Source organism: Cantharellus anzutake (genome assembly GCF_015039405.1).
Source record: "Cantharellus anzutake strain C23 chromosome Unknown EI90scaffold_79, whole genome shotgun sequence".
NCBI lineage: Eukaryota > Fungi > Basidiomycota > Agaricomycetes > Cantharellales > Hydnaceae > Cantharellus > Cantharellus anzutake.
In genome coordinates, this window is record NW_024067029.1 from 72,237 (window position 1) to 99,766 (window position 27,530).

General features: G+C 48.6%; 5 protein-coding genes across 5 annotated transcripts; 4 read left to right on the forward strand and 1 right to left on the reverse strand.

Moving 5' to 3' along the window:
- Window positions 1-18,977: 18,977 nt before the first annotated feature.
- EI90DRAFT_3131641 (uncharacterized protein) lies at window positions 18,978-19,739 on the forward strand (the record flags this gene model as incomplete). The annotated part of the gene is made up of 3 exons (XM_039064405.1): window positions 18,978-19,189; window positions 19,255-19,550; window positions 19,594-19,739. 3 exons carry the CDS (start codon window positions 18,978-18,980, stop codon window positions 19,737-19,739), a joined length of 654 nt encoding a protein of 217 aa, XP_038910582.1.
- Window positions 19,740-19,789: 50 nt separating this feature from the next.
- Window positions 19,790-20,317, forward strand: EI90DRAFT_2509036 (uncharacterized protein). Its single transcript, XM_039053154.1, has 2 exons — window positions 19,790-19,857; window positions 19,945-20,317. The coding sequence occupies exons 1-2, from the start codon at window positions 19,832-19,834 to the stop codon at window positions 20,177-20,179; spliced, it is 261 nt and encodes an 86-aa protein (XP_038910583.1). The 5' UTR covers window positions 19,790-19,831; the 3' UTR covers window positions 20,180-20,317.
- Window positions 20,318-20,874: 557 nt separating this feature from the next.
- EI90DRAFT_2508690 (uncharacterized protein) lies at window positions 20,875-21,754 on the reverse strand. The gene is made up of 3 exons (XM_039053153.1): window positions 21,652-21,754; window positions 21,448-21,600; window positions 20,875-21,390 (listed from the first exon to the last, which is right to left on the reverse strand). Exons 2-3 carry the CDS (start codon window positions 21,528-21,530, stop codon window positions 21,081-21,083), a joined length of 393 nt encoding a protein of 130 aa, XP_038910584.1. The 5' UTR covers window positions 21,531-21,600; window positions 21,652-21,754; the 3' UTR covers window positions 20,875-21,080.
- A 761-nt stretch (window positions 21,755-22,515) lies between these two features.
- EI90DRAFT_2508509 (uncharacterized protein) lies at window positions 22,516-24,480 on the forward strand. The gene is made up of 4 exons (XM_039053152.1): window positions 22,516-22,622; window positions 22,686-22,884; window positions 22,942-24,345; window positions 24,404-24,480. Exons 2-3 carry the CDS (start codon window positions 22,816-22,818, stop codon window positions 24,274-24,276), a joined length of 1,404 nt encoding a protein of 467 aa, XP_038910585.1. The 5' UTR covers window positions 22,516-22,622; window positions 22,686-22,815; the 3' UTR covers window positions 24,277-24,345; window positions 24,404-24,480.
- Window positions 24,481-25,326: 846 nt separating this feature from the next.
- Window positions 25,327-27,264, forward strand: EI90DRAFT_2938613 (Alpha/Beta hydrolase protein; the record flags this gene model as incomplete). Its single annotated transcript, XM_039055203.1, has 8 exons — window positions 25,327-25,433; window positions 25,495-25,563; window positions 25,641-25,673; window positions 25,732-25,835; window positions 25,907-26,014; window positions 26,085-26,287; window positions 26,359-26,387; window positions 26,445-27,264. Coding segments are annotated over 8 exons (1,473 nt in total), but the record flags the coding sequence as incomplete, so codon positions are not given.
- Between the last annotated feature and the right edge of the window lie 266 nt (window positions 27,265-27,530).

Sequence of the window (27,530 nt, forward strand, 5' to 3'; positions counted from 1 at the left end):
TCGGACGCGAGTCTTTTGGGATAATTCAATGTCTGTGATCATGCTGACCACTGTCTAAGCTATTCATTGATGTAAAGTGTGTTGATGCCATGGGAAACGGTCCTGACACTCCTTTAGATAGTGGTCAGCATGAGCACAGACTCGTGTCCGAAAAAGTATTTTGTGTTTTTCTCAATAATTTACTGGTCAATTTAGTCCCAAATTATATATTTTGGAAGCTATCCAAACGGGCTATCCATTGGTGTAAAGTATGTTAACACCGTGGGAAACAGTCCTGACAACCCTCTGGACAGTGGCCAGCATTGTGCACAGACAGTGAGTTTGGACAGCCACAAGCATTTGCAGACTCGTGTCCGAAAAAGTATTGTGCATTTTTCTCGATAATTTATGCATCAATTCAGTCTCAAATTATATATATTCTGGAAGCTATTCAATGGGGCTATCCAACTATGTGAAGTGTGTCTAGACCGTGGGAAACAGTCTTGACACCCCTCTGGACAGTTGCCAGCATGGTGCACAGACAGTGAGCAGGAGTATTGACAATATAACGATTTAATTCGGATAACTCCACTACAATACAGTCTAAGATTAGTGGGAATCGAATGTATTTTTCCTCATGTGACCCTTGTCTAAATATGTTAAGTATGCAAAGTGTACATTGTGCGAAGTGGAAACAGCTGATGCCTAAGTGCGAAAAAGCCCATTTCATGTGTCAGGAATATTCATCGGTAGCTTATTCCATACCGTCACAGCGCCCCTCGACATTCTGTTATGGAATGAGTTACCGATAAAAAATACTGATGGATCTTTTTGGGTCAATTCATACTTCACACATTTCCACTTTGTGCATTTGCATGCTTCGCTATTGTATACTTTGCATACTTTGCATACTTTGCATACTTTGCATACTTTGCATACTTTACATACTTTACATACTTTACATACTTTACATACTTTGTGTACTTTATGGTTGCAAATTGTCCTAGAATGCCATACTTGTCCATCCCATGGTCTGTGCACATGCTGACCACTGTCTAGAGGGATGTCAAGACTGTTTCCCACGGTCTGAACACACTTTACGTAGTTGAATAGCCCCTTTAAATAGCTTCCAGAATATATATTTTGAGACTGAATTGACCAATAAATTATCGAGAAAAATGCAAAATACTTTTTTGGACACGAGTCTTTGGGTTAGTGTGGCTGTCCACCTCAATGTCTGTGCACAATGCTGGCCACTGTCTGAAGGGGTGTCAGCACTGTTTCTCACGGTCTCAACACACTTTGCATAGTTGGATAGCCCCTTCAAATAGCTTCCAGAATATATAATTTGAGACTAAATTGGCAAGCAAGTTATTGAGAAAAATGCAAAATACTTTTTTGGATGCAAGTCTTTGGTGTCATATCTGTACATACCCAATCCCGATTTGACTCCCAGACCCTTTCCACCACCTCCGGAGTCTTACCCCTATTCCTGTCTGTTCCGATCCCCACCTTTGAATACAACCTCACCTTCCATTCCCCCTGACTCTCCCCTGCTGTAAGGGATGGATAGGGAATGGACAATGTGCACTTTTGTAAGGTGTTAGAACGGGCGGATTCAGATGACTCCGGAGTGGAATTGGAGACTTAGCGTGGAAGGACCTTGGCCTCAGCAACTCAAGCGGAGCGCTGTGCCATTGCTGTTTGTCCATTTGGTCCTTAATTTCACAGTAGGTGAGCAGGAAGTCTCTAGGGGCATTTCAGGTTGATTTTGGACTGAGCCCAAAACGAGTATGTACAAGCACCGATATATATAATGGAGGGGGCAAAAGCACAAGGAAACAAAGGGGATCCGAATCGGAACAAAGGCGTCCGAATGGGAACAAAGGGATGACAGAAGCGGAGCAGTACCGAAGGTCATAAGGCAGAACCTGTGATATGTCCGAAAGGAGGTAAGAAGGGCGAGGCCCAGAGGGGCAGGAGGATGAGGAGAAGTGGGGATGATGACTAACTGGCTAGAATGGGGAGAAGCAGCAGTCCAAATAGGGATGAGGGGAAAACGCAAGAGATACATTACAAGTGGCGAAAGTGCTGAAGATGATCTGTGGAGCTCAGAGCTTACAGAGGTTACAGAGGCGGGTGTCATGGCCGTGCATTCCGGCCCGTTCCCTGCCCGTCCCGATGCTGCCCGAGCCTGTTACCGCTATGCAAGCGTGAGTGCAAGCCCCGACCTCAGCCCTATCCTTCATGAGGACTCCCTGCTCACTCCCCCGCTTGCCCCTAGGCTCCCCTGCACCTGGCCGACTCCCCCACAGCCACACCAACCTTCCTGCCCCGAGTCCGCCTCCGGCACCATGCCCAGCGCGACTCCTCTACCCCGCCCACTTGGCCCCTACAGGGCCGCTATCATCCCTGCACCCAACTCTGGCCCAACTCCGAGTCCAGTGCCGCTACGATACCATCGCCGCTATCATGGCCCTACGCTCTTTCCTTTATTTATCTGTTATTGTTTGTTTTGACCCTCGGTCATTGCCGGCCACTATGTGGCCAACCCCGGTCCTTATTCTTGTTTGCTTCCGGACCCTTCGGCCTCCGGCCCGGGTCCGCTTCCATTCATTTCTTCCTCCTATATCTATCCTGTATGATACTTTATTGTACCTTAGCTCTAATATCGATGTGACCATGACCCCTAAGTCCTGACCCCAACAAGGCAACCCCAGTGAGTCCGAAATGAGGGCCAAGAGACAGCTAGGGGGCACAGCACTCCCTTTAGAGTTGCTGAGGCCAAATGCCCTACCCCCAGGCCTTGTTCACGGCATCATGGCCATCGCAGCCTATAGCAGCCCGCATCGGCGACCTTCGGTGCCGACCCCGGACCAGTGTCTAACAGCGGGGTTGAAAGTCCAAGGAATATTGGCAATGGTGTTTACGTAGTATGAGGTCACCATTGCAATGGACTAAGACCGAGGTGGAGTCAAAGTCCGAGGTAGGGACTATGACAGAGGCTTGGAGCAAAGGTACAAGCGGTGCCTGAGTACAAAGTATGGGACAGCAGTGGAAGGTCATAACTTGGTGGGAGGTCAGTGGAAGAGTACCAGAGGGAAGAGAGAGGAGAAAGGGAAGAGGGAAGGAGTGGCAGAAAGGAGAGTTGTCAGGTCTGAAGGTGAGTATCGGAGCAGATGGGAGAAGCATAGGAGGATGACAGAAGGGTGGAGGTGTTGTGAGGGAGGAGCAGAGGAGTAGGAGGAGGAGTAGTAGGAGGGTGGCGAGAGGGGCAGTGTTCGGTCCAAGGTGAGTATCGGAGTGGACAGAGATGGGTGTGAGGCCCCGGCCCATGTCTATATTCTGCCCACAACATCAGTTGATGTTGTGTTGTGTAATAATTATGTCGCGATGCTAATTTAGCATCGTGGAAGCTTCTCTATTTATTTGTGCCGAGAATGTATAAGATTGTATATAAACCCTCGGGGTAGCTGTAAAAGGCAGATTAGCCTTTACTTCTACCCCGTCAATATACAGCCAAATCAAGCGTATACTTAGACGGACTACTGAGGCCTGAGGTGAACAGGGGAACGGAACGTTACCGTCCCCAAACTAGTAAGATAACCTTTCACTTTTTTACGCTATTATTCTCTTTCCATTCTCAGCACCGCATTACCGGCGCCGAAACCCCATTTGGCAACGCGCGCATCGTCGGCCCCTGACAATGCATGACTTCGATCAAGTTCTCACACGAACTTGTTGAACGACTCGACACCTCTTCTGGATGTCGTGGAGATACAACACCAGGAGCACGTCCAACACTCCCGCCAACACGGCCGGCCCCTCCACTAGCCGTAGGGTGGAAGATGACACCACCTCAAGTGATGGTGGCGATCTGGGCCTGCAAGGGCCCAGGGACGCGTCTCAGACATGTCCCACCTATATGAGAGACGTTGACGAAGTCACAACGTCTGAAGCCCTCGCAGTGGAGACTCTCGTGGCATTCGTCCCAATGCGCACGTCGTGTCCTCCATCCCCAACCCACTCCCTCGTGTCTGAAACGGCACGAGTACTAAGAAATCGCGTCGACCAAGTCGATGATGACATCGCCGACTTGAGAGGCGATGTCCATAACATGAATACCCAAATCTCTGGGAATAGCGATAACATCGCTCATCTAGATCGCAACATCATTAAGGTGGAGGAAAGACTTAATGAGAAACTAAACGAAATTCTCCTCGTGCTCTCTCGACGCGACGAGCCAAAGCCACCCGCAGCAACGGTGGATAACCCATCTGCAAACCCTCCAGTGAACCCAACAACGGGTGGAGACCCCATCGTCGTCTCTGACCAGATGAAAAAAACCGCTGTTGAGGCGCAAGCGCCCCAAGAGGTCCCTGTAGTCCCCGTTAATCAAACGGGTCAACCAATCACTAAACCCGCTGTGGAGGCGCAAGCGCCCCAGGAGGTCCCTGTAGTCCCCGTTAATCCAACAGGTCAACCAATCAGTGGGGTCCCCATACCTGGAGGGATCCCCACTGTCTCTGCCATCGTCACAGAGGCGACAAGTTCACGTGTGTCCGTCAAGGTACAAGAATCTGACGGACGTTTTGTTCCTATCTTTAGTGGAACTAAGCCACCTACCCCGTCGATGGCGCCAGTAACCACTGACGCCAAGGGAAAAGGTAGGGAGATCGACCCAGGACAACTGGCTGGATCATCGACTACAGGGGAGAGTGGAACTTCTCCATTCCATTACAGACCAGGCTTTGTGCCCGCGCCGTTCATTCTGTCGTCCCAACCCACGAACGGTGGGGTGAAAATACCACGCGTTGACGCTACTCAAATGCGTAATTTCCCTCCCGACCACGGGAGAAAGAAAGCAGTGCCGATGAAGGCCACTGTGGATACGATACAAGAGGAAGACGGTGACGCAGAAGCCACCAGTGTTCCGTACGATTATTACGCATGGAAAAAACGCCCGATCTACGTCCAGGATCGTGTAGATGACATTGGCGGACAGCCCGCCAAGGTCAGACCTATCTTCGCTAAGCGTAGTCTCAGCGAATCTACTTTCGACTTTAACGCCTGTCTGGATGCAGATGCAGCATTCGTATACAACATGGGTCGTGGGGCAAACGGTGAAGACCCCGAAAGACTGTCCCACGGCACAGCACTCAGACGAGTGCTGGATAACTACCACCGATTCTCACAACCGCCTGCGGCACCAGAAGGGGGCAAGAGGCATGTAGACCAAGTTAGGTCTAACTCGGGAAGAAGGCCCCGCCGTCTGAGTGGCGATGGTGATGACGAGGATGGTGGCGAGGGTGGCTCGTCCTGGCCCAACCCACCATTTCTTGACCCATTTGGCACCGAAGCAAAATGGGAGCCTTCATCCAATTTTCCAAACCGCTCGTCTGTACGACCCAGTTTGTTTGACTCAACCATGCGTTCATATGCAGCACCTGCGGCACGAGTAGTGCCTGATCCATCTGAGTTCATGACTCAGCTTCTTGAATCTGCACGCCGAAGTGTGGAGGTCCGAATCCTGCAGCCACTGCCTGCAGATGTACGCCCAGAACTGCTCAAAAAGATGCAGGGACTGACTCCGACCATCAAATGGTCTGGAGAGAATAACTCGAAGATATTCCACAACTGGCTGCACTCCTGGCTAGCCTATATGTCGTCGTGTGGGTGGAAGGGTGAAGCTTACAACGAGTTTCACGTCCACACATTGACAACCGCCATTGAAGGCGAGGCGCAAGACCTCCTGATGCACTATATATGCATTGGAGTGCAGAACGGGGTAACCCCCCCATTCTGGGATCTACTAGAGATCCTTATCTGCACCTTCATCAAGAAGTCTGCAGCAGTAGCATCCACGAAAGCATTCAAAATGCTTTCATACGATTCCGCGAAGGGAATCAAACACTTCTATAACCAGCTGTATCGTGCAGCTGAGGAGATGATCACGCCTCCTGACCAGGCAACGTTCAATGAACGTTTCCTGAATGCCATCCCTGGCGAAATGCGTTGGGAGATGGTTATGCGCCATGACATTTCCGTGGACTACACAATGAAAGACGAGTTATGGACCACCGTGCTCCGCCTGGACCACGCATATGATTCAATTAAGGCGATCTCTGCGTATCGTAACGACTCGCAAGCGCCAGCCGCGTCAAAAACGACACAAAAACAAGCCAACACTGCAGCAGCACCCAAAAAAGCTGCTGATTCTTCGTCTGCCAAGAAAGTGTACAAAAACACATTCGGGGGAAACATGTCATCTCTGAAGAGCAGACAACGCTCGACCTTCCATGCGAGCTATTTGCCGGCTCCAAAAACAGAGAAGTCGACGTCGTCTACAGCGACGAAATCGACGCCATCCTTGGATAAGGATGGGAAACCGTGTTGTTTTAAATGCGGGAAAATAGGCTATCAACATGATTGCCCAAATCACGACAAGCCCAAACCGTGCATGTACAACATAGCGGTCGAGGCTGACGAACGAGACCTACAGGACTCGGAGCCTGTAGAAGAACCGGAAGGTGTTGAAGATCCTGCAGAGGTGCAGGACTATATGGCCAACGATGAGGCATTCGACGATAAACTTGTGGACAACCCATACGATCCCAACCTCCTCGCTGAGGCGGAGGAGGAGTATGTGGAAGTGGACGCCGACATGTTCGTCGGTGCTATGATGTTCGTGGATCCCATGGACGAAAACTTCTCCATTAAATTAGCGTCTGCTCGGCAAGCAGACAAACTGCCATCTGATGAGCAGATAGTAGCTGAGCTTGTCGACGACGCAGTAAAGACCTACAAGAGGGACGGTGTTATACCGGTCCCAAAATCTTCATCGGGGAAACCGTCAATGCAAAGTGTGACGAGTTCTTCAGTGCCTAACAAGCTTCTGAAGAAAATCCCGCCAATATTCGACACGAAGTTTAGAATCTCGCGAGAGGCGGGTAAATACCCTGAAAACCGCAGCGCCGACTTAAGGCGGACGCTCACCGGCGAGGTTAACATCGCCGGGGTAAATGCTTTTGTCCTATTTGATAGTGGCGCTGAAACAGACGCCCTATCTCCAGATTTTGTCCAAGCAGTTCACATTCCACTGCTCGAGTTGCCAAACCCCTTGGTTCTCCAGATGGGGACCAAAAACAGTCGTTTGTGCATAATGTACGGCACGAATACTCCCGTAACCATTCACGGGGTTACGTCTACTCACTATTTTGACGTCGTCAACATTGACCACTACGACACCATTCTTGGAGCTCCTTGGCTGAATGCCAACGGAGCGTCCCTCAATTTTGAAACTCACACCGTCCACATAAAGACGGGCGACATCAAAACGTTTGATGTCCTGATGGAACGGGGTAAAACCTCAGTGGGGGCTGCTGCACGCGGTCGCCCCAAACTTCCCTGTGCACCGAGATCCGAACTGTCATCTAAACAGACAGCATGACGCAAGACGGCGAAGGCTGGAAACCCTTCGCCACGCATCCTTGCCATCTCCGCTCAAAAAGACGCGGATACCTCCCAGTGGCCCAATCACTGGCCAAGCCCGAGGTCGAAAGATCTCAGGCTTCCTGACTGTTCCCATTTAGAAGGTCTGCCAATGACAGACCCTGAATTCGTGCCACTCAGGAATTGGTGGCGTGAATGTTTCAAAGACGTCATGGTGCCAGCCCCTGAGGTCTTACCTCCATTCAGGGAGGTTAACCACCGGATCAACTTGATTGATCCGAATAAAAAATATATAGAAAGAAGGGCTACGTGCCCTCAGGCCCTCGAACCGCAGCTTCGAGAAAAGATCGCTCGTTATGAACGAGCCAAGTGGTGGGAACGCAAGGCGGTCGCGATGGCGGCTCCACTTCTTTGTCTTGCAAAGAAGGATGGTTCTTTACGGACTGTAATCGATGCGAGAAATCGCAACGCGAACTCCATTCTCGATGTCACGCCCATGCCTGACATGCGTTTCATCATGGATAGTATGGCTCGGGTAACTTATCGATCAAAGATCGATATGACGGACGCATACGAACAGATTCGTATCGAACTGGACTGCGTACAATACACAGGGATGAGTACCCCGTACGGTACTTTCATATCGAACATGCTGCAACAAGGGGACTGTAATGGCCCTTCCACGTTCCAGCACGTTTTGACTTGGATCCTAAGGGACCAAATCGGTCGAGCCATCCACATATGGTTCGACGACATCTTCACTGGAACTACGTCAGTGAAACAACACAACGAGAAATTCTTGTGGATATATACTCGTCTAAGAGACGAGAAGCTCTATGTGAGCCCAAGAAAATTTGAGCCATTCGCCCCTGTACTCGACATACTGGGGTGTAAAGTGGACTCAAACGGAATCCATGCAGATTCCGACAAACTAGACAAAATAAGGAACTGGCAAACGCCAGAGAACCACACCGAGGTTCTGCGATTCCTAGGGCTCATTGAGTACCTAGCGAAATTCCTGCCCAACGTCAGTGCATACACTGGACCGTTGCAATCCACATGCACCAGCCATATGCTGTTCCGCTGGAGCGCCCTACACGAAAAATGCTTCGCGCAGATCAAAGTAATCGCATGCAAGACGCTGATTCTAAAGCCCATAATCTGGGATATACCGGATTCAGAAGACCAAGACAAGTACCGTGTCTGGGTGATCACCGACGCCTGCCCCGCTGGCATCGGGGCCGTGCTCGCACAGGGTGCAGAATGGCAAACCTCTAACCCTGCTGCGTTTATGTCGAAGAAGTTCACCCCAACTCAACGGGCGTATTTCGCCTATGAGCTAGAAGCTCCAGGCGTTCTGGAAGCGCTCACCAAATGGCTCGACGAGCTGACTGGTGGGCGGAAATTCACTGTGGTCACTGACCACAAGGCGCTTACCTACTTCAAAGAGAAGAATCACACTGCGCCGCGTCACATTTGTTGGCAGAATTTCTTTCACGGTTTCAATTGTGACATCGTGTATGTACAAGGCCACACAAACAAAGTGGCTGACGCCCTGTCACGATACTATGAGTCCTCGTCAGACGAGGATGTCCACTACAACGATTACGTATCCGCAGATATACGGATTGATAAAGAGGGTGACGACCTGCCCTTGGCGCGTGCTGAGGAAGCACGGGAATTATTACACCTGCACAGGTTGAGGCTGCAGTGCATATGCCTAGGTGCGTCCCACTCTATCGGAGACGCTCAGGAGCCACAAGATCTCGAGGCATCCGTGCTCGATCCCCCTGACGATCGTCGAGGGAGGAGGGAGCTTTCCCTCGAAGATGTACTGCCGCCATTGGCAGAACTACGTCCTCATGTGGAGGACAAAGCTTTCATCGCAAGTGTGAAAGACGGCTACTCCAAACACAATGCTTGGAGAGGGATCCTGGCAAAACCTGGGGATTTCCCTAGGTTCTCGATCGTCGATGGCCTAATTTTCCATCTGAATGATTCAGGCGAGCCACGACTTGTCCTCCCTGAATCTATTCATAAAGGGGAGAGGATAACGGGCATCGCAATCGAGCATGCACACCGAATCCTTGGTCACCTCGGCGCCAAGAAGACGCTCGAGTACATACGCAAACACTACTGGTGGTCTTCGATGTCAAAAGACATCGAGAAATTCTGCACGTCCTGCGGGACGTGCCAGACGACCAAGAAAAGCAAACTCAGATATCCGGGACTGCTTCACCAGCTCCCAGTCCCTGAGAAACCTTGGGAGTCAATCGCCATGGATTTCGTCGGACCATTCCCGACGAGCCTGAGTTATAACTACCTTTTGGTAGTTCTGTGCCGACTAACGTGCCAGGTTCACCTAGTGCCTGTGACGACCCAGGTCAAGACTATTGAGCTGGCACATCTGTTCCTGCAACATGTCGTACGCTTGCACGGCATGCCAACATCCATCGTGTCAGACCGCAACACGAAGTTTACGTCTCAATTTTGGACTGAGTTACACCGACTCATGGGTGTTAAACTCAAGTTAACTACCGCGTTCCATCCTCAAGGGGATGGCCAAGCAGAACGAGCGATCCAGACGGTGGTCCAGATCCTTCGGTCATTCGTCCGACCCGATCAGCGAGATTGGGCTGTGCATATACCCATGGTAGAATTCGCATTGAACTCAAGTGCGAATAAATCAACGGGATTCGCCCCGTTTGAGTTGGTATACGGATACCTCCCACAAATGACCGTGTCCCTGCCATCATCCGAATTGCCGGGGGTAAAATCCTTTGCCCAGCGGGCCCTGGACAACATCCAGGCCGCTCACGATGCTATTATTAAGAGTCGTGTGGAACAGGCTATCCAGGCGAACCGACATCGGCGCCCTGATTCCCCAAAACTGAAGAAAGGGGACTATGCATATCTTTCAACGAAAGATCTGAACCTCCCCAAGGGGAGGGCGCATAAGTTGTTGCCAACTTATATTGGCCCCTACGAAATACTGGAGGTATTTGAGGACTCATCAAACTACATCCTCAGGCTTCCCCCAGTGTTGACGCAAAGAAATATCTTTGCGAAGTTCCACGTCTCACGGCTCGCACCTCATGAGCTGAATGATTCTGTGCTGTTCCCTGGGCACGCTGTAGAAGTATTTTACGACTTTGGCGATGACCCAGAATGGGAATACCAGGTTAAGGAAATCGTCGACCATCGATGGGACGATGATAAGTCTTTATGGTTCCGTGTCCGATGGGGACTTGGTGACCTTACTTGGGAACCCTTGGCCAACGTAAACGATCTAATTGCGTTGGATGACTACCTAACAGTACAAGGGGTAGAGAACGTCGAGGAACTGAACCATCAACGATGGGATCAGATGCCAGACAATAGATCCAGCGGACCATCACAACCATGGCATGAACGTCGCCTACCGGTCCGATACCAGCGGATATCAATGCCTTATCATGGCCAACTATGGCATTGAAGCCATGAGTTGCCTAAACTGGCAAGTCCGGGAATATCCGAATAATATCGGATAAATGCGACGAAAGCGGGATCAAATCCTGCTTCCTACCATCAAATTTGAAATCACTCAAATGAACGTGACTGAATCCCCCCTCGCTGATTCCTCCCTCGACCTTTCCCCCATCAAGGAGGCCCTCGTAGACTCCAGTCCAAACTCCCCACCTGTAAGTCCCACCATGGATGCTGCCATGTCGTCGATGGACGACAACTCCACAGTCGCTCAGACTGTCACCCCTGAAGCGCCCAGCACGGGCGTTTTAACCCCAAAACAGGACCATTTGGTCCTGCCCACTCGCGTAAGCGCGAGTGAGAAATACCCCCACCTGCCGCGTTCCACACAGACAGGGCTCGATCAGCTCGAAATGATTACAGAAGTCGTGTGGGCCTGTATCGAGAAGAAACTCGAGAAACGTAAAGAGACTACATTCAAAGACGAATGTAGGAATGATGAGCTCGATGAGCTCAGGAACAAGTATGAGATGCTGCAGAACGAGGCCGACGACCTGCGTTCTGAAAACGACCGTCTTCATCGACGGGTCGAATCCCTCCGAAAGGCCAACGACGAACTCAACGAGGACGTCTTTAGAGTCGCACGCACGGTGTAGGAGAAATAACGGCCACACTATGGAAACCCATTATGGAAATATGCCAGATAAATCACAAAAACCTCATACGACAAGTAGATATGAGAACATAGAAGGACCTGAATTTTAACGAATTTTACGAATTTTTACGAATTATTATGACTATACACGATTAATCAAAAGAAAGAAAAATAACAAAAATACTTCAAGCTTATCATCAACGATACGGAATTCTCGGGGGAATTTATAGCAAATATTAAACCAAGAATTAGGACAATCGACCAAGATTTGACTATAAAAATAATCAGAGAACCTCCACGGAAACTACTTTCCCATGTCCGCACATGTAGCCAAGGATGGAAGTACCACGGAACAAAGATTCCTCAGGAACTAATGCAAAGGTCAAAGTCGTGTTTATAATAGGAAATGTAGATGTTCCCCAAAAGGAACCAATGAGAGTAATTACAGGGGAAACTACCCATAAACGACGGAGATATGACTAAAACTCCTGCAAAACGAGGACAATGTCTAAAAGGCAAGCGCGAAGATTAACCAGTAACGACCGAGACAAGCTTGATGGCCCATTAGAAAGGAAGGGATCTAATCTTAATCCTCCCAAATTTTCATAATAAAAGGATCATGCGTTAATGAGATATCCAATAACGGGAATAGCGACATCAAAAGTCCGAGCTCAGGGACAAGACGATGTTTGCGTAGGATCCATAATTAAAACATACAACGAAATTTACACAGAAGTTATTAAAAATGGGAAACTATAGTTATGCAAATTCTCAGCCCAAACGGTCCAGCCGTTGTGAAGTTATACCCATGACAGGAATATAGGAATCCGCATCATGTATAATGACACGTGAGGGTGGCGATGCGCAGGGAACTGGCCGTCGGAACCGAGATCCGCACTTCGGCAGATCGCGAAGACCAATTTCCGTCCAAATAAGGAAGAGCCCGGTCAAAACAAAGCACGAAAAGTGCAAAACAACCTTAGATCATGAGGGAAAAATCTGAAATAAATCACAGAAGCCCATATGAAAGAAATAAACACCCGCACATATCATAAATCCCGAACAACTAAACGAAAACGGCTCCCGCATACGAACGACTATGGGAACGATGCACGTGATTACCGAATGTGCGCACGAAACTTTGCTAACTCAACGAATACAGGGAAATAGGACACAACCTTAGTACCATTGGAAAGGTGGGAATAAATGAAAATTTATGATACCAAGAACGTGAGAAAACATCCAGAAATGAATGAGATACAAGGACATGAAGTTAGAAACCTGAAAACACGCGGGAAGACAGCTTCAAGAGGTCTAGAGCCCTAAATAAAATACATAAAAATATGATATCTTCGAGGACGACCTACTATAACAACGAACAATACATATGGAGGATTAGGATGTGATAATACAAAGGGGAATCAGGGAATATGAACGAAATTCACGAAAACTACTAAACTACGACGGACCATGGCGGGAATTTTAGGGAATGATGTTCTAATGAAGTAGAGAGCTATAACACATTCGTTTGAGTAATTCTTGATTACTAGCAACTTTTTCTTTCAGTTTTAAACCTGAATAATTCACTCATTTATCATTTCAGTCTCATTTTAACTAAATGTCACTAAATAAAATTGGAATAAATCAGCTGAAGGTCTCAGCACAGTCACACGCATAGTAATGCGAGGTTTGAATTCAGTATGACCGAGTCATAGCAAACTTAATGGGAAATATGGGGAATTTGAAATAGGGAACTGCGGCAAATGCGGTGCAGACAAATTCTAATTAACCATTAAAATAGCTTAGGCGAGGAAGGACAATAAGGATTCCAGGCGCAGTCTGACCGCAGTAGAGCCACAGTTCAGCGCAGCAAAGCGCAGTGGAACTATAGCATGAAAATTTCACTTTTTATTCAGTTTGAGAAAAATACACTGTAAATAAATCCTGTAAATAGAAGGTAGAGCGTGAAAAAGGAAGGCGACCCAAGGAGTATAAAAGGGAGACCCTTTCTGCGACTTTTCGCCCCCCTCAGAGAAGTAAGAAAATAGAGTATTATTTTTCTCAAGCATTTCTGGTTGTCACTCCAGTGCGAAAAAGTGATATACAGTTAAGATTGCCACTGTAGTAAAAGGCAGCAATTAAGGAGAGAAATATTAAGCAGATATTTCAACAGGAGAGCTGGTTAACACTCCAGATTTCAAAGTGTAAACACAAAACAGTTATTTTGCTACTGTTAAAACAAGCAATAAAATAAGACAAAAATAAAACAAACTCAAGGGACACTCCAGACATAATCCAAATTCATTAACTGAATAGAATCTTTGAAACTTCACCAAGTAGAAGATTAAATCCAAATTAAACAACGCTACACAGAATTACACCTAGACAAATTAGGAAATTTCAATAAAGAAACAGCTCCGCAGGGTTCGGTTTATCTGTAAGTCAATTCCCAGAAACTTTAAAACTAACCCATAAAAATAGAATTAGCCAAAACACTCGGATTGGTACTATATTTACAATAAACAACACTAGTACACTTCCCCATCCTAACTAAAGAACCAGGGAACAGCTTGGTGGTGGTCTCGTTTGAACCTCCCAACTGACCTTCCTTTGTTCTCTCCTTCAATGGCAAGAGGACGCCCTGCATCTCCCAAACCCACCCCGATCACATCTTCTGCTCCCTCATCGTCATGGCCCACTGTTCCCCAAACCATCGTTATCCCCAGGGTTGGCCCGGTGGATCCTGCGTCAGCCAAGTCGGTGCTGTTGAAAAAAACCACCTCTTCCAAGAGATGGGCTCCCACGTCCGACGATGACGAGATGGAAGGCAAATGGGTCATCGACCCTGATGCCCCGTTTGAAGAATTCATCGCAAACCGTCCACCCGGCTACCATTACTATGAGTACTACGATGCCAAACTCACTGAAGTGCATGGCGAACCCCTACCCCCACCGACATATTGTCGATCGGTGGCCCTTCCTACCCGCTTCTACAACATCGACCATGTCGATAGAATCGAATTCCCAGACGCGGCTGCGCTCGTCCGCAACAAAGAACCTAAGTGGTTCGAGTTGGTTCGCAACTACATACACACCGAAGAGGGTGTGAGGTTCTATGCTACAATGTACCATCTTGCCTGGTCATTCAAGATGGGCAAGCCCTCGCAAGAGGACGTCGACACCTGTACCGACTGGTACAGGGTGGCTACAAACAACCGCGCCTCACGAATGCGTATGTCACGCAACGACATTGAGATGGAGGCGAAAAGACTTCCCGACCAGTACCCCCTGGCTCGTATTGCACGGATGTACATCCTCGCGTGTCGATGGATAAAACCAATGACTGACGACGCTCGTGAGCGTTGTAAAATTCAACGCCAGGAACGAGCACTTATGTACTCGAACCCTCCCCCAACGTCGTACTCAAACCCGCCTATGATGTACGCGAGCCCACACCCTGTGGCGTATTCAAACACCCCACCTCCACCACAATACCCCCCTCCGACGTATGCACACTCGTTGGTGTACGAATCCGCCCACGCACCACCAGTGCGAGGGCGTGCCCCCTCTTCTCATGGACATGGCCATCCCGCGCACCATGTCCATTACTCGCACTGTCGTCAAGACGAGGATTCGTCCATGAACGACGCTGACGTCGAGACTCGTCACTACGACGACAACTATCTGAGTGACGATGTCGCTGTCGATGCGGCTAGGTCCACAACGACTCGTAGGACTACATCGAATCGCCCATCCGGCTCTGGCCCATCTGGGTCAGCGCCACATAAACGAATGAGGAACTGACCCCCTCTCATCCATACCTTCGTCAACGACAATGCCGTCGTTGATTACTCACTTTCGTCAACAACAAGGCCGTCGTTGATTAATAATTTCTTACCTTCGTCAACGACAATGCTGTCGTTGATTATCTATTCTGTACCGTTCGTCCTTCGTCAACGCAATCGTCGTTGATTATTCATTTTCTTCGTCGATGACAACTCTGCCGTCAACGACCTACACTGTCAACATCGTCACAGTGGACGATGGTAATTAATAAACTCACAACGACGAGAAAGTCGTTCCATCGTCGACAACACTGTCATCGAGATCTGGGTGCATATGTTCCAGGAGAAACTCTAAGTGGGCTTCACCTACAAAATACTATTATAGCCTCCTGCAATGAGTGTGCCCCTGTTTGCATACATCCTTCGTATGTAGAACGTTAAAAAAATTTTATTTCTTTTAAATGCTTGCTTTCCCTTTGTGTATATATGCTAGTACCCTGTCTGCAATCTAGTATCGCAAGGGAGGAGGATGTGAGGCCCTGGCCCATGTCTATATTCCGCCCACAACATCAGTTGATGTTGTGTTGTGTAATAATTATGTCGCGATGCTAATTTAGCGTCGCGGAAGCTTCTCTATTTATTTGTGCCGAGAATGTATAAGATTGTATATAAACCCTCGGGGTAGCTGTAAAAGGCAGATTAGCCTTTACTTCTACCCTGTCAATATACAGCCAAATCAAGCATATACTTAGATGGACTACTGAGGCCTGAGGCAAACGGGGGAACGGAACGTTACCGTCCCCAAACTAGTAAGATAACCTTTCAATGGGGGAGGAGGAGTGGAGGTGGCATGGGAGGTAAGAGGAGGTGTGGTGCCAGGACCAAAGGTGAATATCGGAACGGACAGCGGTAGGGTAGGACTCTGGAGGTGGTGAAGGAGGAGGTCCGGGAGTCGGGTCGGGATCGGGTATGCACGGATATGACATAAGGGATTAACCTTACTTCACTATAATTCCCATTATAGTGATGCTGTTATTTCTTTATTTATTTGTGCCGAGATATGTAATTTACATATATATACCTTGGAGTAGTTGTAAAGTGTCAGGGGCATGGGAAATGTTACCATGGTTCACTGTCGGTGACTGTTAAGGTCTGCTGTCTCGGCATAACAGCCTGTTATGGGTGGGGTTGACAATCGCAGCAAAGCAGGGTTTTGGCTTCAACAACTCATCCATGAGCATTGCACCTTGTACTTGATGCAGCCCCGATATTTCAGGGTACTGTCATATCCATACAATCCTGACCTCCACTCCGGGCTCCCGGAACTCCGAAACTGACTCCGGAGCCCTACTTCCCTTCTGTCACCTTCTCCTTGCCGACTCCCAAGAGGTTATCCCACCTCCGGCACCGACAGTGAACCATGGTAACGTTTCCCATGCCCCTGACACTTTACAACTACTCCGAGGTATATATATGTAAATTACATATCTCGGCACAAATAAATAAAGAAATAGCAGCATCACTATAATGGGAATTATAGCAATGCAACATAATATAAATATCACTATAATCGGAATTATAGTGAAGTAAGGTTAATCCCTTACAAAAGTGCACATTGTCCATTCCCTATCCATCCCTTACAGCAGGGGAGAGTCAGGGGGAATGGAAGGTGAGGTTGTATTCAAAGGTGGGGATCGGAACAGACAGGAATAGGGGTAAGACTCCGGAGGTGGTGGAAAGGGTCTGGGAGTCAAATCGGGATTGGGTATGTACAGATATGACACCAAAGACTTGCATCCAAAAAAGTATTTTGCATTTTTCTCAATAACTTGCTTGCCAATTTAGTCTCAAATTATATATTCTGGAAGCTATTTGAAGGGGCTATCCAACTATGCAAAGTGTGTTGAGACCGTGAGAAACAGTGCTGACACCCCTTCAGACAGTGGCCAGCATTGTGCACAGACATTGAGGTGGACAGCCACACTAACCCAAAGACTCGTGTCCAAAAAAGTATTTTGCATTTTTCTCGATAATTTATTGGTCAATTCAGTCTCAAAATATATATTCTGGAAGCTATTTAAAGGGGCTATTCAACTACGTAAAGTGTGTTCAGACCATGGGAAACAGTCTTGACATCCCTCTAGACAGTGGTCAGCATGTGCACAGACCATGGGATGGACAAGTATGGCATTCTAGGACAATTTGCAACCATAAAGTACACAAAGTATGTAAAGTATGTAAAGTATGCAAAGTATGTAAAGTATGTAAAGTATGTAAAGTATGTAAAGTATGAGTATGTAAAGCAGTGTTGGCATTGACACGATCAGACCACCAATCAGACCATTTTTGGTCTGATTGTGCTTCCGACAAGGGTCCATTGTCTCAAGGTCCGAAATACGGAAGTAGCCGATTTCCAACCAGACGAGGGATAACCCGAGCCTCATGTGATCACCTTGCGGCTATTTCCGCGAAACTCGTTGCCGACACTGCCGACATTGAACTAGCGAGGTCCCGGCTTTAGCCGACAGACAACTGATGGGACAATTCGGACCATGGGAAAGACGTTGTCTACTGAATCAGACCTTCGGACTTCGGACCATGCGACCATTTGGGACCATGTCTGCCCAACACTGATGTAAAGTATGTAAAGTATGCAAAGTATGCAAAGTATGCAAAGTATACAATAGCGAAGCATGCAAATGCACAAAGTGGAAATGTGTGAAGTATGAATTGACCCAAAAAGATCCATCAGTATTTTTTATCGGTAACTCATTCCATATTCTGTCCTGCGCGGCGCCTATCAGTATTGAAAACAGGAGTATCTAGCAATAAATCGTTCCGGTGGCATGCCACAGGGATTTCCTTTGTCCGTCTCCGAAGACACATGGGTGGTATTTGCGGTTGCCCCGATTTGTTCGTTGCAATTCGCGATCAGTACATCTTCGAGATGCGCCACTCCTAAACCTTCTATCGACTTTCGGGAGGTGTCCGGTTGTAGAAGGCCTGAGTTTCCCCCGCATCGATTCAGGGCCAGATGTTTTCATAAGTTTAACTAACGCCGGGCACACTGGCTGCCTCATTCTTTTGGGACAAGAATCAAAATGGAACTGGCCTCGATTCAGTTCAGTTATTTCCCTGGTCAGCTTGCAAGTTTCAGTGAGGACTTCAAATTATGCTTGTCAAACACTTTCACCAGCCACCCCTTGAATCGGTTCGAAGCCTCTGGATGAATAGGTCGAAGCTCTGCTCATCATTCCGATGCGTAATCTAGCGGACATGCAGCCGTTATGCAAAAGCCGATTCGCCATTGCCTTAGATGGTCTCGATGAATGTGGAAATTAGGCAGCACTCGAAACCCTAATGAAGCTTGCGCTAATGCTTGAAGCTTTACCTCCTGCATTTGCTGTGTTAGTCAGCTCTCGTCCCCAGCCTTCGGCTTAGACTGAAGCTCAAAATCGAGGTGTTGTCATTCCATGGGGGGATATTGATAATGTTTCGAAGATGAGACTTTCCACACAATCCGTTGCGTGGTGGAGGAAGGACTGCAGGACCGTGTCAAGGAGTCTCAGTGGAAGCCATCAAACGGGCTTTCACCTTAGCTTGCCGTAGACTGCCTGTTATAGCCTCGATTCGCATACGTGATGTCTGCGTTCAGCCTCAAATACGGTTCTACTCTTCAAACGGAGTTCGAGTACTTCTACAATCTCATGGACACACTTACCGATCTCAACTCGGAGTACTTGCGAATACTACGGCGAACCTATGTTCCCGATCCATCGAGTGTTCGTCCACGTGTAATCGAAAATTATCGTCGTGTAATGGGTCGGTCATTGCGGCACGCCGACCATTGTTTGTACTCCATCTCGCAGATTTTAGGACTTACAAAGGATGAGATCTATGCGATTCTGAAACCCACAGTTCTCTTGTCGATCTGCCCCTGGAGGACACAGGGTACCCCGAATTCTACCATGCAACAATAAAAGAATTTATTACTGGTCATCCGATGGATGATGAAATTGACCAAATGTTCTTTATCAATGATATTTCCTTGGACCCATTCGGCATCTTTCCCCTCATGATGTTCCCGTTTCGCCGAGCTTGCCTCACGTATACTACCACGCCGCCTCACTGGCACATGCTTGGACTCTCTCCTGGAAGATCATACATCATTTCTTACGATAAGAAGCGTGCTTTCATTTGGTCAACGGGGTCGCGTGAGTTGGTTGCTCATTATCGCATCACCCCACCGCATTCCAGATCTCGACTCCTACGACGGAACTCCCCGCGCGTATCTTCTCACCGGTCCTATCCACTCTTCGCGCCTCGCGCTGACCGAGGAAGCTGCCCCCTTGCAGGGTTCCCGGGTGGGGCGTGACTTGGATCAATCGTGGTTCGAGTGGTAGAATGGAGTTCCTGCTCCCCGAGGAATCTCCGAACATTCTCACCACACATAACATTAACTTCAGAGCCTGGTACGGAAATCGGGTGCTGGAAAATGATGAGAAGCTCTATCTTCCTAAGGTTAGCAGGGACGGAACTCGATTTCTGGTCCAAGAAAGCCCTGATCCTCGTTGATATCGGCTAAATCGTTTAGCGTGCCTTTACAAGTTTATGTCTCTACTTGTCGCCTGCGGTTTCCCAATATAATCGTGTGGAGAGCTGCAACCCACTGCACAGCTCTGGCATGCAGATCGTGCGTTTGGAAGTTGGGATAATCAACGTTTGCGCCATACACACATCTACGTATATTAGCTGCCAGTACGGTCGAGCACCCATCATTGTTATTGGAAAAGGGGTTCGAGTCCTCAGCGTTACAGGTCTACCTGCACCCATGACGTGTTGAAACATTCACATGCACCCGCTCAAAGCACTCCTCAATCCGGACCTGCTCCCGTTTAGCCGGGTGGCACCTTTCCCATTCTGGCCACTCCTTTGCGCCCCCCCTGTTGCGTTGGGGATTGTGCCCCGACGCTTTGCCTCCCAACTTTGTCCTTACTCCACTCAACCATCCCTTTGTCTTGTCATCTATAAATGAACGACGTTACGCACTACGGACATCATCTAACAAATAGGCTTGAGGGCGGGAAGTATCCAAAGCTTGTGACGTGCGCAGCCTATTCGAGGAAACTCTCCGATGCTAAATCACTTCTAGAACCTATATTCAATAGAGAATGATAGCAATGGCTGGTCGCGAATCCTTTTTCTTTACTTCCCTTAATTGTTCTGGATATTTGGCCTGTCACGCTCGTGAGACTCGCAAGGCGGAATAAATGCATGAAAATAAAACTAAGGTCGATTTAAGCATACTCGTCCGCTTTCGACAGGCGGCATAGGAGGCACGCAAAGAACAGAAGGTGCATGCGATCCCTCCACAGGTGCGTGTCAGTCGAGGTAGACGCGTGTGAGTCAAAGCAGAGCACGCACAGTTGGACAGAAGCGCGGATCTATAGCCTTGTGAAATACTATTAAACGTCAAAATAAGTTCATTCGATGGGCATACATTCTCTCATTTGAAACAATTGTGGTCGTGGTGTTAACGTAATTGCACAGGCGTCATTAACGAATGCGTGGCGTAGAGATAGGAAAGAGATAGCTGGCAGTGCGAGACCCGGGTGAGGTAGAAAATTCAATCCACGGGGAAATTGGTATAGGTACATGAGGGGGGAGGACGACCACAGTGAAACGTGAACAACAACGAATGAGAGGTTTGAATAAAACAAATGGTGAAAGGGGGTCGAGTCACATTAGCAACTCTTCCTACACTCGCAAAAGCAACATCTCTCGTAACAATAGCACCCCCACCCTATCCGATCCGGGAGGTCAGCGTAGAGCGTCGAGTGTTGGTCATATAGGGTGGCAGGGAGTTGGTGTCGATAAGGAATGGTCATTGGTGGCTGGCTCCGATAAGGTTGAACAGCCGTGGTCGTTGCTGTTGGTGCGTTCAACGTGCCACCCGCCGGAAGAACGGTAGGGGATGAGGTAGTGCCAGAATGATATTGTTGCTGGTACGGAACGAAGGCACCCCCTGCTCCGGCAGTAGGCCATAGGTAGACGCTTCGACCATTATATGCGTAAGTTGGATAGATTCCATTCAGGCTCCGAGGGACGTACGATGATATTCCGGGATTGTAGACTGGTGAAGGAGGGACGATGGGGACTTGCCCACCGAAGGTGGGTGCCGTAGGGGGGCCCATGAGGGTAGGTGCGGTTATGTATAAAAGGCTTATAGGAGCTGTGATAGGTCCGTTGGTTCAGCTTAAAACGCTAGATCGAGAATCGATTAATCAGTGGTTTCGTTCATGGTTCTCTTCATACCTGTTGGGCAGCCGATGACGTTGCAATTAATGTGTCCGGGAGGTTAGATGAGGACAAGGATGCACACAGGAGTGCCAACTTGGAAAAGTCAACTTCGGTGTGGGTGGCGTGAGACGCGATGCAGAGGGCTGGTGTTTGAGGCAAGATGTGATTTCGATTAGGATGATGTTAACATTCCAACAATAACTTTAAGGGATGGGCCCTGATCACGGTACGGCGGTGAGTCCCCCAAGGGGCTCGGGATGAGCGGGAGGCAGGGAGGATCAGTACCCCTTGATGAGCAAGGGGCTAAAGCGTCGCATTAGCATTGGGGGGGATCCTGGCAGAGTCCCCCAGCACTTCAAGTCGGTCTGCGTCCATAGTTGTCTGGAAATGAAGGGTCAAGAGTGCAGGGGCGTGTCTGAAGCTTATGGGTTCCCACGCGAATTTCTTTCTATATCAAGAAAGGGTTATAGGGGAGTCGCGAATGCTTACCTTGTTCAACTTCAGGTTGCTCGTGGGGGCCTCAAGGGCGGAATAAGCATACGGGAATGGGGCGGGGGTAGGTTCGATTTGAGTCTATGGACTCGCTCGCCTTTAAATCGTAGTCTAAATGGCAACTCTCCTGCTGCAGTTCGCAAATGCTGATGGCTTAAGTAATTACAGGGGCGGGCGTTAGAGCCTGCCATTATATATTATGTTCAGGTCTTCTAAGCTACCGACCGGCCCTTGTCCACCTTGAATAGTGAACCGATTAAAGATGTCAGGTACCCAGGCTAACGCGATTGTGTACGGTGCTGCCACCTCTTGGAAAGTCAAATCAGACGGGGCCAGTATTGCAGGCCAAAGAGGGTTTGCTCGTGGTTCAACCGCTACTCAGTATTCATTCTAGTATTGGCCGATGTTCGAGGTGAGACAGATTTTTCCTTAAATCATACTGTATTCAAGAATCGTCTCGGAATACAACCGAGCCTTGCCGGCCACGGTAAACAGTATGTGCTTGGTTCATCCCCCTCACGTGGCTTACATTCGGACTTCGATATTCTGCTGCGTAGAAAGCGATTGGACTCATGTTGGCCCCCTGACAATTGCAAAACTTGGACAGAGAGCCGCATCGGAATCGATTAGGGTACGGCGAGCCCAGACACTGTTTCTATGACTAGGAGACTCTAGTTCCAATGAGTGATGTTTTCTAGATGCTGCATCAAGAAAACATCAGCCATTGGGACTAGAATTTCGCTGGGCTCAAGCACAGTAAGGTTATTTGTGGGGTTTCGACGCGTTTGTTTGTTTATCTCTATTTTCACCGAGACCACCGCTTTTTCGGCGCCTCCACTGGATTTCGCGTCTCTCCCTGACATATTTCCTCGAAACCCATCAAAGAAGTCGTGTACCATGGAGGAGGGTTCAGGCGCAACCATTGACCTGGACTGGAACACTCTGTCTCCTGATCTAGCTGAGCGTGTCGTAGCTGCTATGAATGTGCGTCTTGCCTCCATGACCAACCGTCCATCGTACATTGGCCCAATACTGGTTTCGTCTTTGGATTTTGGCACTAATCCACCGGAAGTCGAACTCGTCGATGTGAGAGATATATGTCCCGATTTCCTTGAGGACGATGAAGATGAGGAAGTCAATGAAGAGACTCCTCTGAACACTAATAATTTCAGAGAAATGGAGGATGACTTTGAGTGGGTATCCAGGAGGGAAGGAGCCAGCGCCCGGTATGCGCAGGCACACTCCGATGCAGGAGGATATCCTACACCATATAGTTTCCTGCCTCCGCACATCCGCCCTGGGTCATCGTCATCTGCAGAATTTCTGCTTCGGCCTCCGGGAATGCCGAACACTTGGGAGCGTCGACGTCCCCCGATGGGAATTTGGAGTAGTTACATGAGCATGCCGAACTTGGCCACCACCTCGGGAATGACGTTCCCTGAGACTCAACATGCATCAGATGACTCCAGGGGAAAGTCTCGTAATGAACTAAATGATGAGGGCGCCGAGATAAACTCGATGCTCTCTTTCCCGAACTCTGACTCACCGGAACCTCCCTTGGCAACCACTCAAGATACACCCATCAAAAAACCTCCCCCGCCTGATCCGTCGGCTCAGCCTAGCGCTCAACTGCACTTTCGGATCATGTTCGAATCAAATCTACGCCTCACTCTCTCCACATCCTTGCAAATAAATTATCCATCCCCATTGTTTATGGCTCTTCCGGTTAAGTTGTCCATCATTGGACTTATTTTCCAGGGAGAAGTTGTCGTTGCTTGTGAGGGTGACCGGAAGCGGATCCACCTTTGCATCTTGGATGATCAGGATCCTTTTGGACCCGCCGCGATCCGGAATTCATCTTCAAGTCAGGAAGTGAACAGCACTCCTGATGGTCAAGAGAACCCATCCCTATCCATCCCCGATATCGCAGCACCTCTTCGTCCACGGCCTGAGTCACCAACAGCGCCGATTGGCGTGCGTTTGTTGCCCTCCATATTCATTGAGTCTGAGATTGGCCAGCAGGATAAGCATGTGCTTAAAAATGTTAATCGGGTGGAGAGATTTGTGCAGGATGTCATTCGAAAAACGGTTGAAGAAGAATTGGTTTTTCCGAATTTTATGACGATTGTGTTGGATGGTGGGCACTAGGATGAATGTTTCCAATCGATTTATCGTTGAATGTGTTGGGGGATGATGCTCTAGCATGGGGATGCTGAGGTAAGTTGTGCTGAACAGCGCTGCCTCACATGCTGACTCCCTTTTGGATACATGGTAGTTTATATGACCTACGACCGGGAGCTTCGACCAACAGCGATGGGGGCTATGATCCGCGGTGAAGCGCTAGAATCCTTCTGCTGGCGGCGTCCCCATTATGCAAGTACAACGGCTGATATGACAAATATAACAAATCAATTCGAACAACTCCGCTAAGATACAGCTAAGGCGAGCTGGACAGTCAAACCTCGGTGACTGATCACAAGAACAGGAGGGAAACAGGTTATTCATAATATTCGAGGACGGGACTTCCTGAGTCATGATGTCCCTCACGTGACCAGCCTAAATAGGTGATGTCGGATCAACGACCGAATTCATTTGTTCATTTGCTCACTCTGAGCTGTGTCTGCGCAATATTCAACAACGGCATCATCCAACGGCACTCATTACACCTCTCGGATCTCGTATATAAAGACCCCAGGAGCATCTACGTCCCGCTTTTGGTTTCGAGCCCTCTTCCTTCTCCATTCCTCCTTTGACTCTCTGCATTTAACCGACTCATCATACACATAATTACATAGATTTAGACCGGTGGCCTGCTCAAGATGGTCAAATTCAGGAGTGCGTGTCGGACTCGAGTTTGTGGCGTGGTTTCCTGTCCTGGTACTCAACCTCGTCAACCTTGTTGGTCTCGATCGTCTAGAACATATCATATTCAAGCGATCGTTCGAACTGATTTTCCTTACTTTGGCGCCGTATCAAACGCTAAATCTTGTTCTCGGGCCGTTACTATTCCACAGCAATCACCATTTGTCGAAAGAAATCAAGGACGAGCCGTCAGAAAGGGATTCGTTGCTTCCTCCCCAAAGCGGTGATGCTACACGGCGTCACGTCCTTCCGACGAAGTACCAGAACTTGACGATCCGCTCCAAACCTCAAATATCTTCGGAACCTGGCCAACCACCTTCTCATGTTCCGTCAGAATCGCCAGAGACTGACGAGTCGACGAGACGGATTTCTGTTGGAGAGTTTGTCCGAAGCTTTTGTCCAACACTCTTTAAGCGCTGGGAGCCCACATGGTGGTTAAATAGGTATGAAACAGGATCTACCCTTGTACCTTGGCGTCAGAGCCTTTATCTATGTCCATATTAGCGGCCATTTGCAAACCTTTTGGAGCTCCGCGGGCGACTTTTCAGACGTCGATGTCCTCAAGTTCGATCGGTGTGTGCACTGCATAGTTATTGGCCGGCGTCTTAATGTACTCAATAGCACGTTATGTTCTTGATGGGTGGATACAGCACGCTACTTGAACTACCGGATGGAGGTGTCATGTTTGTATCATAATTCTCGTCGTGACACAACTGGGATTGACTTCATTTTCTGGACCAGTGGCGTCGACTTTTCCCATCCGGAAGGAAAGGAAGATCCCACAACTCCTATCGTTGTAGTGTTACCTGGTCTCACTGGAGGTGTGTCAATTTCCTTTCGATTCTGTCATTTTCACATGAGAACAGTCAATGCTGTATCGTTATCCCCATCTTTAACTTTCCCTAAATATGGTCAGGTTCGCAAGCTTCTTATGTGAGGAACCTACTCGCTATTGTGACGGGTCGCCAATCAGAAGGTGGGTTGGGCTATCGGGGTGTAGTGGTTAACTCTCGGGGATGTGAGTGTCGCGCCGCTCTTCCATACGGAGTTTTATTTTTTCTGCGTTAACGGCGATTTCCTCATTCTTTTAATAGGCGGAAACGTCCCATTACGCACACCTCAAATGTCGGCAGGCTCACCGGATGATCTCTGTTCCAGTTTATTATATATTGCTTCCATTTATCCCAACGCACCAATCTATGCGGTTGGTTTCTCACTTGGAGCCACCGTTCTGGCTAAGTACCTCGGGCAAGAAGGGGAGCGTTCTCGAATAAGAGCAGGAATCGTTATTGCTTGCGTAAGTGTCACACAGCCGGCCCATATGACCATGCTCATGATTGGTCCGTAACCCATTATCATGTACCGCAGCCATGGGATTTGCAGAAGAATAGTAATATGTAAGCAACATCGGCATTCACAGCTGGTGCTCTCGTAATTAGCGTTGCTTTACGTAGATTGGAATCCCGATTTTTCTACCGCCGGGTATATTCCCGAGCCCTCGCGAAATCTTACCTTGCCCTTCTCGACCGTTCTATTGGTATCAATCCTCCTTCCTTTGTTGTTCCCGATTCCCACTACCTAAATCCGCACCTTTCAATCATTCGCACCATCAAGCAGCCCACTTTCACCCAAGTTAACACCCACCTGACATCTATCATTGGCGGTGCTCCCCCCGTCTTTCCGCATGCAAGAGTGGAAGACTTTTACAAGTGGGCAAGTTGTGCGGAGGATGTGCTGAATGTCCGCGTGCCGTTGCTATGCGTCAACGCTGATGATGACCCTATTGTGAAAGAACTTCCCGATAATGAAGTGAAACAGAATGATGCTGGATGGGTCACACTAGTCGTTACGAAGGGCGGTGGCCACTTGGGATGGTTCGAGAAGGACGCAAAGAGGAGGTGGATCACAAAGCCGGTTGTTGAATGGTTGAAGGCTATTAACGAGGAAGTGGTTTGGGAGGACGCCCCGAGTGCTTTGGAGGTGTCGTTGGAGAAGGTGATCTCGAGTACCAGTGCTTCGTCGAGTGATGGTGATCGTACGGCAATCGAGGCTGGGTTGACTGCCAGTCCCGGCTCAAGCGGGATGTCAACTCCGTTGAGCCCTAGTCCCACGCTGAATGGAGTTTCTACGCCAGCTGTACCTTCGAGCGGAGAGGAGAGGGGTAGCAAGTTCGTCATGGCATTGCCTGATAACCATCTCATTGGATATAGGGTATTAGCCACAGGGCTTGACCCTGATCACACTACTATCCCCGGTGGGTACGCGGGTTTGTAATTCCATGCCACCATAGTGTTTTCTACCTATCTATCTTACGCATGTATATTTTAAACTTTACGAAATAATGTCTACACACGATTAAACCTTAATTCTCTGGAAAACATGTGTAGCTTTGTGATTTGAATCGTCGCTCTTGTACAGACATCGTGAGGGAATGAATGTGTGAAACAACAGGTGGGGTTGAAAAACGCGGTGAGATAGGGTATCCTAGATAATTTGATCCACAAAAGTGAAAAAGAACTACAGAGAACAACAAACTACAG